Source organism: Candoia aspera, chromosome 1 (genome assembly GCF_035149785.1).
Source record: "Candoia aspera isolate rCanAsp1 chromosome 1, rCanAsp1.hap2, whole genome shotgun sequence".
NCBI lineage: Eukaryota > Metazoa > Chordata > Lepidosauria > Squamata > Boidae > Candoia > Candoia aspera.
In genome coordinates, this window is record NC_086153.1 from 101,330,709 (window position 1) to 101,345,047 (window position 14,339).

General features: G+C 43.2%; 1 protein-coding gene across 1 annotated transcript; it reads right to left on the reverse strand.

Moving 5' to 3' along the window:
- Nucleotides 1-4,975: 4,975 nt before the first annotated feature.
- Nucleotides 4,976-7,116, reverse strand: DHRS1 (dehydrogenase/reductase 1). The gene has a single exon (XM_063310798.1). It carries the CDS (start codon nt 7,024-7,026, stop codon nt 6,031-6,033), a length of 996 nt encoding a protein of 331 aa, XP_063166868.1. The 5' UTR covers nt 7,027-7,116; the 3' UTR covers nt 4,976-6,030.
- Nucleotides 7,117-14,339: the final 7,223 nt, after the last annotated feature.

Consider the following 14,339-nt stretch of genomic DNA (forward strand, 5'->3'; position numbering starts at 1 on the left):
TACAAAGTCTTTCACTGCTTCTACATTTTCTCCCTCTATTTGCCAGTTATCAATCAAGCTGATTGCCATAATCTTGGTTTTTTTGAGGTTTAGCTGCAAGCCAGCTTTTGCACTTTCTTCTTTCACCTTCATCATAAGGCTCCTCAGTTCCTCTTTGCTTTCAGCCATCAAAGTGGTATCATCTGCATATCTGAGATTGTTAATGTTTCTTCCAGCAATTTTAACTCCAGCCTTGGATTCCTCAAGGCCAGCATGTCGCATGATGTGTTCTGCGTACAAGTTGAATAGCTAGGGTGAGAGTATACAGCCCTGCCACACTCCTTTCCCAATCTTAAACCAGTCCGTTGTTCCGTGGTCTGTTCTTACTGTTGCTACTTGGTCGTTATACAGATTCTTCAGGAGGCAGACAAGATGACTTGGTATCCCCATACCACTAAGAACTTGCCACAATTTGTTATGGTCCACACAGTCAAAGGCTTTAGAATAGTCAATAAAACAGAAATAGGTGTTTTTCTGAAACTCCCTGGCTTTTCCCATTATCCATCGGATATTGGCAATTTGGTCCCTAGTTCCTCTGCCTTTTCTAAACCCAGCTTGTACATCTGGCAATTCTCGCTCCATGAACTGCTGAAGTCTACCTTGCAGGATCTTGAGCATTACCTTACTGGCATGCGAAATGAGTGCCACTGTTCGATAGTTTGAACATTCTTTAGTGTTCCCCTTTTTTGGTATGGGGATATAAGTTGATTTTTTCCAATCTGATGGCCATTCTTGTGTTTTCCAAATTTACTGACATATAGCATGCATTACCTTGGCAGCATCATCTTGCAAGATTTTGAACAGTTCAGCTGGGATGCCGTCGTCTCCTGCTGCCTTGTTATTAGCAATGCTTCTTAAGGCCCACTCAACCTCACTCTTCAGGATGTCTGGCTCTAGCTCACTGACCACACCGTCAAAGCTATCCCCGATATTGTTATCCTTCCTATACAGGTCTTCTGTATATTCTTGCCACCTTTTCTTGATCTCTTCTTCTTCTGTTAGGTCCTTGCCATCTTTGTTTTTGATCATACCCATTTTTGTCTGGAATTTACCTCCGATGGTTCTAATTTTCTGGAAGAGGTCTCTTGTCCTTCCTATTCTATTGTCTTCTTCCACTTCCATGCATTGCTTGTTTAAAAATAATTCCTTATCTCTTCTGGCTAACCTCTGGAATTTTGCATTTAATTGGGCATATCTCCCCCTATCACTGTTGCCTTTTGCTTTCCTTCTTTCTTGGGCTACTTCTAGTGTCTCAGCAGACAGCCATTTTGCCTTCTTGGTTTTCTCTTTCTTTGGGATGTATTTTGTTGCCGCCTCCTGAACGTTGCGAACTTCTGTCCAGAGTTCTTCCGGGACCATATCTACTAAGTCCAGTCCCTTAAATCTATTCTTCACCTCCACTGCATATTCCTTAGGAATATTAGTGAGCTCATATCTAGCTAATCTGTGGGTTTTCCCTAATCTCTTTAGTCTGATCCTAAATTGTGCAAGAAGAAGTTCGTGATCTGAACTACAGTCAGCTCCAGGTCTTGTTTTTACCGACTGTATAGATGTCAGCCACCTTTGGCTGCAAAGGATGTAGTCAATCTGATTTTGGTGTTGTCCATCTGGGGAAGTCCATGTATAAAGCCGTCTCTTAGGTTGTTGGAAGAGAGTGTTTGTTATGCAGAGTGAGTTGTCTTGGCAAAATTCTATCAGCCTATGTCCTGCTTCGTTTTGTTCTCCCAGGCCATGCTTACCTGTAATTCCAGGTGTCATTTGACTGCCCACCTTAGCATTCCAGTCTCCTGTGATGAAAATAACGTCTCTTTTAGGCGTATTGTCCAGTAGGTGCTGCAGATCCTCATAGAACTGCTCTACTTCAGCTTCTTCAACATTTGTGGTTGGGGCGTATATTTGGATCACTGTGATGTTAGATGCTTTGCCCTGAATTCGAATTGAGATCATTCTGTCTTTTTTTGGATTGTATCCAAGCACTGCTTTAGCCACTTTACTATTAATTAGTAAGGCTACTCCATTTCTTCTGTGGTCCTCTTGTCCACAGTAGTAGATCTGGTGGTCATTTGATGTGAAGTGGCCCATTCCAGTCCATTTCAGTTCACTGATGCCCAAAATGTCTATCTTTAATCTTGACATCTCACCAATAACCACATCCAATTTGCCCTGGCTCATAGATCTTACAGTCCAGGTTCCAATGGTGTGTTGATCCTTAGAACATCGGATTCGCCGTTCACCAGCACCGTCGGCCGCTAGCCGTCCTTTCGGATTTGAGCTAGCTGCGTCATCACATCTGGGGCTAGTTGAACTCATCCTCTGTTCCTCCCTAGTAGCATTTTGACCATCTTCCGACCTGGGGGTCTCATCTTCCAATGGTATACCGACATATCTCTGGTTGTATTGATCCATTTAGTTTTCACGGCAAGAATACTGGGGTGGGTTGCCATTACCTTCCCCAGGGATCGCATTTAGTCTGACCTCTCTGTCATGACCTTCCCGTCTTGGGTAGCCCTTCACGGTTTAGCTCATGGCATCACTGAGGTGCTCAAGCTCCAGCACCACAACAAGGTAACGATCCTTTGCTGAAGTGTCCTTACTACTCATTAAACTTGCTGATGGCTTCAGAACTTTGAGGAGCTGCACGTTCTACCGTTGCTTTCTTTCTTTGGCCTGAGTTCTCTTGACAGCTGTCAGGGAGAAAATAAAATATCTTTTACTTTTTACTGCAGGAGCAAAAAATGCTGCAGTAGCAAACAAAAATTATACTGAAAGACACTCTGTACATGCGTTTATATTATTTCTTACTACTATTCATGTTCCTGGACATAGCCTTATGACAAATTCTGGGGCTGAACAAAAATTTCAACCTGAGCCTCTCTGTCTTAATTTAAAACTAGCTGCTAGAGCACTGTATGGGCTACAAGGGGGGAAGTGATAAAGATTGTAAATATATTTGAAATTTTATCAAATTTGTCACCGTCCATCTCCGACTGGAGGGACTCTGGGCGGTTTACACTATAAAACAATAAATATATAATAAAATGCCTATATAAAATACACTCTAAAACAGTTTCACAAAGCTACCAAATGTAATACAAAATCCTTAACTTGACTTACGTTATATGTTATCCTTGACCTATGTTATACCCAGCACCAGCATCCATATCCAGTGATGTTTTCCTTTCACTACATGTTTTTCGTCCATCATCATCATCGATGAAGATCTCAACACCATTAGTCACATTAAAACTAAATGCGGTGTGTCCAAAGATGACTGGTCAGGCCAAGTCAGGCACGGAATGCCTTGGCACATGTTGGGCAAATGTGTAGACACTGCAATTGTTGCATTGATGGCTCTACACTTGTGCAACTTGTGCTTCTGCAGTGAGCCTTACTTCGTAAGCTTGACAGCCCGTATGGATGTGGCCATGCCAGGTAGAGTGATTTTGTGCCAGCATTTCTCAGGTGGCTATGTCAAGCAACTTCAGGGAGGCCTTTAATAAATCTTTGCAACGTTTCTTCTGCCCTCCATGCAAGCGTTTTCCAGCAGAGAGTTCCCCAAAAAGGAGCTGCTTGGGTATGCACCCTTCTGGCATACGGATGACATGACCTGCCCACTGGGTCTGTGCTCTCATCAGCAGGGTGTGGACTGATGGTAGACTTGCTCTAGAGAGGACTTCAGTGTCTTCAGAGAAAACTTCGACAGGCTGAAAGCAAACTTTGGACATATGATACCTAACTGAACCAGAGTGCACTGGGCAAAGTGCTACCTCTGTTAAGATACTGTGGTAACATACTGCAGTAACAGAGCAATTGCTTCAGCCCTTCTATTACATTTGTGCCCACCTCTTGCAAAACAGTCACATGCTGCTTTACCCAGTCATCCAGATACAACAGTCTGAGTAACTGAGGAGGCAATAATGCTAGCAAACTCATTTTATTATTATTAGCATCAAGCCTCCACAGATCCTGAGAGTAATTCCACATACCACATTCCCATCTGAATCCCCAAATAAGTTTTTTTTTAATCTAATTAAGGTACATAGTTTTTAAAAGTAGAGCAGATGGATTGGGTGCAGAAACATGAACAAGTAGGGACAGGAATAATTAGGAGAAAAGGTATCTTGGGTTGGAAAGAAATCTAGCCTTACCTCCTGGCTTTCTTACTAGCAAAGCTCCTTTCTGAAAGTACTTTAATTTAAAAAGCTAGGCTGTTGTTACATGTGTGTGCATATGGTATCTAGCTAAATTTATTATGCTTTCAGCCTGAAAGGTAGGAACAAGATTACTTGCTGACCAAGTTTATAAGCAGCTAATCTTTCTTTCCTCATCTCATTTACCTACCGTCTTTTTTATCCCAACTATCTTACGTGAGATCTTATGTAGTATTCTGATGACTTTGCTGCAATCCTTTCTCAGAATGGTTTTGATTGGCTTTCTTACTTACCAGTCTAAATTATCTCTAGCTTTGAAAATATAAAGTTTAACTGATGACTTCTATTTTCTACCAGTCAAGTGACTGTGTATCTTGCATAGGACAAGGACAGTTTCGCTAAGTTACTCTGAAATGTTAATTTTAAAAATGTTGGATTTAAAATTCTGTGCTTGCTTTGTAGTGAACTTTGGGAGGGTCCCTAGTACAATTTCATAACACTGATCTCCGTGCCCAATGGCTGTTCCTCACACTTAGAAACATGTTTCAAAGATTAACCTCTTTTTTATTCCTGGCCCTTAACCATTCTGTTGGATGAAAGGTGCTAAAAACGGAAGAAGTTGCAACTATTAAAAAAATCGTTAGGTGGTTGCAAGAAAAACTTTCCCCTTAATCCCAATGTAAGACAAGAAAACCAAACAGCTAAGCAGTGCTTTTTAAGTTTTATTGAATTGTGGCCACAGGGTGTTCTCAATAGGAGAATACAAAAGTTAGCAAGCAAGCAAGCATTTTATCAATTGGATTTTATTCAGCTTCCTGAATACTTTTTAGGAACAAACAATGGTTGAGTTAGGAAAAGAACAAGCCTGTCCTTCACTACACAGAGAACTTGCTTCTTTGGGAATTATATAGAGACAGCAAACTGAACAAAGATGACCTGTTTCTTATTCTCCTGCAGCCTGTGCTCCTTTATCACTTATTTTAGGATTTGTTTTATGCCTCTTATCTGTTTCATAATGGTTTCTAGCAAACTTTCTTCCTGGAATGCTGTCTTGTTTCATAGCTTGTTCTGTGTCCAGTCTGACATGGCTCTGATTGTATCTAATTTTTGCTGATTTGGATGTCCTCTATAGCCACTGTAGAGGTCCAGTATAGCTACTGTCTCCATAGGCTTTTCTTCCATCAGGATCAATTCTGCTGATACTTGACTATGGAATGAGCAGAATTCTGGAATCACTTGAACGTTTAAAAAGATAGAAGGATTTTTCCCAGGCCTCACCTGGGAGGAAAGGTTAGAGTTTTGTTCCAAGTAAACCTTATTTAAATTGACAATTGTTTTTATGAACACAAACAAAATATAGCAGACTGCAATACAAAGACTCTGGCTGAGTCTGTAAACATGCGCAGCATACACCAAAAAAGGCACTTTTTTCAGATGTCATGGTATCTTTTAACTGCAGTGCACTTAGTTGTAACAAGCTTGATCACCTTGAAGTATCTGAATGATCTTTGATAAACCCCAAACCTTGCATTTTAGGCTAATACAGAAATACTAAGAAACTTAACAGCTAATGCTTTCTCAAAAACATGAAAGGAGATCTTAGAAGTGGTCTCCTAAAGCTCCAATTTGCAGTTAACCTTGCATTTCAGAGGGAGATCCCCAAACCATTCCTCAAAAGGGTTTTCAAACCTGCAAATCCCCTTCCTGCAAGAAATCACTCTTCCTGATTTCTAAGAGTTAAAATCATTTATCAATCAGAGAGCAATCAAAACAAGAATTTTTCCCAAAAAGAAAGCTTGAGATTATTGCAAAGCATGCTTCTAAGGGGTACAATACATAATCAGTCTTTTTTAACTGATTTAAGATCAGCTGGCACAATGGATGGGTACACTGCAAACCTGCTGGAATAAAGAGCAAGGGCCCACTTAGGCAAGGTGATAAAGGGGGGAATGAACCAGAAAAGGAAAGACAGTTTGGGCATCAGTCCGGTAAGGACGTTCCGAACCGAAACATAGTTGTAGATGTCTCGTCCATCCACGTCCTTGAACCGGTAGAGGCGGGCAAGGTCCGGGCTGAGCACCACTTTGCCGCTGTGCCGCATGACCTGGGGGTCGGAGGCCAGGGCCACCACGCATTTCCCGCTCACTTCGGGAGTCTCTCCCGTGGCGGCCAGTCGCTCCGACAGGTCCTTGAACAATGACTTGGCACCGTCCGCTTGCTGCATGACTGTTTCGGTGCGAACGAGCCCGGGCCAGAGGGCCACGCAGGCCACGCCGAAGTCGCGCAGTTCGACCGCACAGTCGGCCGCCAGGCGGTCGGAGGCAGCCTTGCCCACCCCGTACGGGACGTCGAACATGTACCGCAGCCCACCGGGCGAGGAGATGATGACAATGAGCCCACGCCCGGCGGGCACCATGAGCCGGGCAGCATAAACCGTGCAGAAATAGTGGCCTCTCAAGCCTGCGTCGTTGATCTGGTCCCAGAGGGACGCTGCGCTTTCCCAGAAGGGCACACCTATCTCTTGGGCGATGGAGCTCACCCCGGAGAAAGCGCTGTTGACCAAAACGTCCAGGCGGCCGGCTTGCTCCCGCTGGACGCGCTCGAACAGCGCCGCCACATCCTCCTCTTGGGAAGAGTCGCACACCACCGGCACGCACTTCCCGCCCCGGCCTTGCACCTCCCCCGCCGCTCGCTCCAGAGCTTCCCGATGCCGGGCCGTGATATACACGGTGGCTCCCGCCTCCGACAGCTGCAGCGCGATGCCTTTCCCGATGCCCCGCGAGGCGCCGGTCACCACGCAGATACGTCCCGACAGAGGCCTGGTAGCCGGGGCCATGGCAGCAACGGCGGTGCAGGAAAGCGCAGTTTGCTAGGCGGCTGGTGAGAACGGCGCTGGCTGGGGCTCTGGGGTGCTCGCTCAACACCGTCCCATCCACCGCAATCAGGAAAGGCGGGGACAGCCGCTGGTTACGGCCCAGGCCCCAGAACCAATTGCGCGCGTCTTCCTGGTTTGACGCAAGAGCGTCTTGCATTAAGGCTACCTGCTCTTTCAAGGTTCGCTGTGGGAAACAACCCAACGAACAAATACCGTAACACAAGCTTCAGAAGGGTGGCTGCCTTATTTCCGCAGTTATTTGTTAGGTAGATTTATAGCCCGCCTTTTTTTCAAGAGCCCGAGACAGCTTCAGGGGGATCTCCCTTCATTTTAGCCCCGCAATAACAATCCTGAGTTTCTAAGGCTGAGAGAGGATTTGAAGTCTCCAGTCCTAGTCCAACACCTTAACTCTTCGTTTGTGTGTGTGTTCGATGAACAGCCGATTTTAGCCAATTTTACCAAGTATCTGGCTTTTTACAGCAAATGGGAGCACCCAGCTGCCCTTGGCTGACTTGAAAAGCCTAAGCAGGGTTAGAGTAATTATGTTAAGGACAAATTCAGACTGAATAGATGTCCAGACCTCTTGCTTTTAGCCTAGATCTAACAGTTGGGTCAGTGTGACCATGAGAGTCAAAGGACTGGACTAAAATAGGTACAGCAAAGTTTATTTTCTTAGTGCAAAGACATGGTATTCCCAGAGGTAGGTCAAAAGAAAGAAATCATACATTGTGTGCATTATATGCAATACAGTGAATAAAACGAATTAGAAGTTTTTTTTTATCAGTTCAATCGAGTCTGATTCTTGGAGATTGCCTGAACAAGTCCTTGCAGTTTTCTTGGCAGGTTTTCAGAAGTGGTTTGCCATTGCCTCCTTCCTAGGGCTGAGAGAGAGTGACTGGCCCAAGGTCCCCCAGCTGGCTTTGTGCCTAAGGCAGGACTAGAACTCAAAGACTCCCAGTTTCTAGCCGGATGCCTTAACCACTAGACCAAACTGGCTCTCAGTCAGAAGTTACCACAGTATTTTTGCTGACTTCAGACTTTGAACAATCCCTGACTGCAGACAGCATGTTCCTCAAGCCTTCCTTAACCTATCCTTGGCTTTCTTCTTGGCACCTTCACCGCCTCCTACCCAGAATATCCTTTCATATCCTTCCCTGTAATTGTATTCCTGACCTTCTCAACTCACTTTTCTCAAAAACAGTGCACACCTGCTAACCACCAGGATCAAACATACTGTATGGCAGCTGTATTTATTTACTTACTTATTTACTTCATTGTATTTACAGTATGTGGTCGCCCATCTTTATTCCAAACATCCCTTACTGTTACTTCATAGAAGTGTGACCCTAGGAAGCAATGGATGGCAATTTGGGTTTTCTTGCCAAGAGAAGTCCATGGCCTTGTCTCTGTTCATGTAGAGACCCAGTTTGGTCTAGTGGTTAAGGTGCTGGGCTAGAAACCAGGAGACTGAGATTTCCAGTCCCGCCTTAGCCATGAAAGCTGGCTGGGTGACCTTGGGCTGGTCACTCCTTCTCAGCCAACTCACCTCACAGGGTTGTTGTTTTGGCGGAAATAGGAGGAGGAAGGAGTATTATGTATGTTCCATGCCTTGAGTTATTTATAAAAAATAATAATAAAGGGATAGAAAATAAATACATAAACTTACAGCTGTTGTCTACTGGACACATCTGGCAACAGGAGGCATGCTCAGGTAAAGGGATACTTCCCATTGTTTAGGATTACTGGCTAAGGGCTTCCTCCTCTCATGTCTTCAAGTAGCAGGAATGCTGCTATGCTGTCAAGGAGGCAAAAATCAAGAAGCTGAGCTTTTTAATGTTTATTTCTATTTTGGGTTAAATTTCTATCCCACCTTTCCTTCAGGAGCATGTGGGACTGTACATAATATTCTCTCCTCCATTTTTCCCATAACAGGAGTATTCTTCAGAGGAGTTATAAATACAATTATATTTTAACCTCTCTCTCTAAGTTCCTAAGACAGATCCTCTGGTTTCCACAGACCAATTAAGGCCTGGATTCTTCCTTCTAACCAGTGACTATTGATAAGGTACCCAAATAACCAGTGACTATTGATAAGTTTCTTCAGCAAAGGATCGTTACCTTGTCGTGATGCTGGAGCTTGAGCACCTCAGTGATGCCATGAGCTAAACCGTGAAGGGCCACCCAAGACGGGAAGGTCATGACAGAGAGGTCAGACTAAATGCGATCCCTGGGGAAGGTAATGGCAACCCACCCCAGTATTCTTGCCGTGAAAACTAAATGGATCAATACAACCAGAGATATGTCGGTATACCATTGGAAGATGAGACCCCCAGATCGGAAGATGGTCAAAATGCTACTAGGGAGGAACAGAGGATGAGTTCAACTAGCCCCAGATGTGATGACGCAGCTAGCTCAAATCCGAAAGGACGGCTAGCGGCCGACGGTGCTGGTGGTGAACGGCGAATCCAATGTTCTAAGGATCAACACACCATTGGAACCTGGAATGTAAGATCTATGAGCCAGGGCAAATTGGATGTGGTTATTGGTGAGATGTCAAGATTAAAGATAGACATTCTGGGCATCAGTGAACTGAAATGGACTGGAATGGGCCACTTCACATCAAATGACCACCAGATCTACTACTGTGGACAAGAGGACCACAGAAGAAATGGACTAGCCTTCATAATTAATAGTAAAGTGGCTAAAGCAGTGCTCAGATACAATCCAAAAAACGATAGAATGATCTCAATTCGAATTCAGGGCAAGCCATCTAACATCACAGTGATCCAAATATACGCCCCAACCACAAATGCTGAAGAAGCTGAAGTAGAGCAGTTCTATGAGGATCTGCAGCACCTACTGGACAACACACCTAAAAGAGATGTTATTTTCATCACGGGAGACTGGAATGCTAAGGTGGGCAGTCAAATGACACCTGGAATTACAGGTAAGTATGGCCTGGGAGAACAAAACGAAGCAGGACATAGGCTGATAGAATTTTGCCAAGACTACTCACTCTGCATAACAAACACTCTCTTCCAACAACCTAAGAGATGGCTTTATACATGGACTTCCCCAGATGGACAACACCGAAATCAGATTGACTACATCCTTTGCAGCCAAAGGTGGCGGACATCTATACAGTCGGTAAAAACAAGACCTGGAGCTGACTGTAGTTCAGATCACGAACTTTTTCTTGCACAATTTAGGATCAGACTAAAGAGATTAGGGAAGACACACATATCAGCTAGATATGACCTCACTAATATTCCTAAGGAATATACAGTGGAGGTGAAGAATTGATTTAAGGGATTGGACTTAGTAGATCGGGTCCCGGAAGAACTCTGGACAGAAGTTCGCAACATTGTTCAACAAAATACATCCCAAAGAAAGAGAAAACCAAGGCAAAATGGCTTTCTGCTGAGACACTAGAAGTAGCCCAAGAAAGAAGGAAAGCAAAAGGCAACAGTGATAGGGGGACATATGCGCAATCAAATGCAAAATTCCAGAGGTTAGCCAGAAGAGATAAGGAATTATTTTTAAACAAGCAATGCGCAGAAGTAGAAGAAGACAATAGAATAGGAAGGACAAGAGACCCCTTCCAGAAAATTAGAAACATTGGAGGTAAATTCCAGGCAAAAATGGGTATGATCAAAAACGAAGATGGCAAGGACCTAACAGAAGAAGAAGAGTTCAACAAAAGGTGGCAAAAATATACAGAAGACCTGTATAGGAAGGATAACAATATCGGGGATAGCTTTGACGGTGTGGTCAGTGAGCTAGAGCCAGACATCCTGAAGAGTGAGGTTGAATGGGCCTTAAGAAGCATTGCTAATAACAAGGCAGCAGGAGACGACGGCATCCCAGCTGAACTGTTCAAAATCTTGCAAGATGATGCTGTCAAGGTAATGCATGCTATATGCCAGCAAATTTGGAAAACACAAGAATGGCCATCAGATTGGAAAAAATCAACTTATATCCCCATACCAAAAAAGGGGAACACTAAAGAATGTTCAAGCTATCGAACAGTGGCACTCATTTCACATGCCAGTAAGGTAATGCTCAAGATCCTGCAAGATAGACTTCAGCAATTCATGGAGCGAGAATCGCCAGATGTACAAGCTGGGTTTAGAAAAGGCAGAGGAACTAGAGACCAAATTGCCAATATCCGATGGATAATGGAAAAGGCCAGGGAGTTTCAGAAAACATCTATTTTTGTTTTATTGGCTATTCTAAAGCCTTTGACTGTGTGGACCATAACAAATTGTGGCAAGTTCTTAGCGGTATGGGGATACCAAGTCATCTCGTATGCCTCCTGAAGAATCTGTATAACGACCAAGTAGCAACAGTAAGAACAGACCATGGAACAACGGACTGGTTTAAGATTGGGAAAGGAGTGTGGCAGGGCTGTATACTCTCACCCTAGCTATTCAACTTGTACGCAGAACACATCATGCGACATGCTGGGCTTGAGGAATCCAAGGCTGGAGTTAAAATTGCTGGAAGAAACATTAACAATCTCAAATATGCAGATGATACCACTTTGATGGCTGAAAGCAAAGAGGAACTGAGGAGCCTTATGATGAAGGTAAAAGAAGAAAGTGCAAAAGCTGGCTTGCAGCTAAACCTCAAAAAAACCAAGATTATGGCAACCAGCTTGATTGATAACTGGCAAATAGAGGGAGAAAATGTAGAGGCAGTGAAAGACCTTGTATTTCTGGGTGCAAAGATTACTGCAGATGCTGACTGCAGTCAGGAAATCAGAAGACGCTTAATCCTGGGGAGAAGAGCAATGACAAATCTCGATAAAATAGTTAAGAGCAGAGACATCACACTGACAACAAAGGCCCGCATAGTTAAAGCAATGGTGTTCCCCGTAGTAACATATGGTTGCGAGAGCTGGACCATAAGGAAGGCTGAGAGAAGGAAGATCGATGCTTTTGAACTGTGGTGTTGGAGGAAAATTCTGAGAGTGCCTTGGACTGCAAGAAGATCAAACCAGTCCATCCTCCAGGAAATAAAGCCAGACTGCTCACTTGAGGGAATGATATTAAAGGCAAAACTGAAATACTTTGGCCACATCATGAGAAGACAGGACACCCTGGAGATGATGTTGATTCTCGGGAGAGTGGAGGGCAAAAGGAAGAGGGGCTGACCAAGGGCAAGGTGGATGGATGATATTCTAGAGGTGACGGACTTGTCCCTGGGGGAGCTGGGGGTGTTGACGACCGACAGGAAGCTCTGGCGTGGGCTGGTCCATGAAGTCACGAAGAGTCAGAAGCGACTAAATGAATAAACAACAATTGATAAGTTTAGTATCTAAGGTAGGTCCCCCCCTTTTCTTTCTTTCTTCTTTTGTTTGGGTATTTTTAATCTTTTTCTTTTCTTTTCTTTTTGGTTTCTGTTAATTTTTTTCTTTAAATTTAAAGATAGTTTCATTAGTTGTGTCTGGTTTTTAGTGTCTTTAGGTGTTTTGTCAATTTTTTCAGTAATTTCAGTAAGATCCGATATGATAATGTCTCATAAACATATGAATAATGAAAGTAAATCATCTGAACAAAAAATAGTGTAAACAGTATTTTTTTGTGTCAATAAAATATCTGACAAGTGTATCCCACAAAATTATGATTAGCAAGCTAGCAAAGTTTGGGTTAGATAAGTTAGATGGATCCACAGCTGGCTGAAAACGGTACAAATTGGAGGGAGGTATTGAGTACTATATATAGCCCTAATATAGTACTATATTGAGTACAATATAGTACTATATTGAGTACTATGTAGTACTCAATATAGCCTCATGTGGCACAGAGTGGTAGGCGGCAGTATTGCAACAGAAACTCTCCTCACGACCCGAGTTCAATCCCTGCGGGAGCTGGATTCTCTCTCGGGTACCCGGCTCAGGTCGACTCAGCCTTCCACCCTTCCGAGGTCAGTAAAAGGAGTCCCCAGCTTGCTGGGGAAGGTGATGACTGGGGAAGGTGATGACTGGGGAAGGCAATGGCAAACCACCCCACTCTATAGTCTGCCAAGGAAATGTCGCGAAAGCGGCGTCCCCCCAAAGGGTCAGACATGACTCGGTGCTTGCACAGGGGGACCTTTAACCATTGAGTACTACATGCCTTTCAAACCTAGTACTTTTCACCTTTAACACCAGTCCTCATTTAGTGACCAATCGAATAATGCAATATTCGATTTAGTGAGCATTATACAATGATACCGGCTTGTGTTTAATCCAAACCAAAATTCAATTAATGCAAGGCTAGAGCATGCACAGTTGAGGTTACCGTGTTACCACTGGGGCTTTAGATGCTGCTTCTACAGTTTGTACTTGTTTATCTTCCTGTGTGCAAAAGGGACAAAAGGAAGATTCCTTCAAATAAAAACACTACAAGCGCAAAAATGAAGAGGCTTGTTAGTACATTAGAGCAAAAATTTGATGTGATTGAACAATATTAATGTGGTCATAGCAACTCTAAAATAGGACAAGATGTTGGAATGCCTGAATCTACAGTACAATTTTTGTTTTTATTGTGCATCCCTTAACTACTCTGTGACTTTATTAACAATAACTTTAAATTATAAGTACATTCTTTTTATCTTTTAGTGCAAATTCAAATAATCCCTCTTCGTGGGATTCATTATCCACATTAATCGAGATCTAGCTGTAATGTAATTGTAACAGCATTTGATCCAGTGGGGACCTCTAGAGGTGTGTGATACAAATTCAACAAAACCTTTATTTCAGGATCTTAATGGTATTGTAGAACAGTTTTTGGGGAAAGCTGCTGAGCAACCAGGAACTGGACAAATTTGTGGAGATGTCTCTGTTTAAGAATAAGAAAGCTGATCCTAGAGTAAATAAGGATGAACGACTTCAAGAAGAAGAAAATGCACCATCTATGCAAAGCATGAGGCACTGAGATATTTTTATTTCTAGAGAAAAAAGCAGAACATTTAGTCTCTGAATCAGGCATACTCAGTTGTTATTCCTTTCTTCACAGCAATCAAAAGTCATTTGCACAAACATCCCTGTGATTCAGTCCACGTAGGTGAAATAGAAACTCAACTATTTAAATGATTAATGTGACATTTATTTGATTCACATTGCTTTAGGAAACATTAGTATATTTTTGTATTTTTATTACAGTTTTTACACTGCTGACTCCTGCAACTCTGGGCAGTTCACAGATAAAAACAGAGAACAATAAAATAATACAAATCAAGGAACAGAAGATGGAAAAAAACCACACTTCTCAGTTGGGCTTCAATCACCC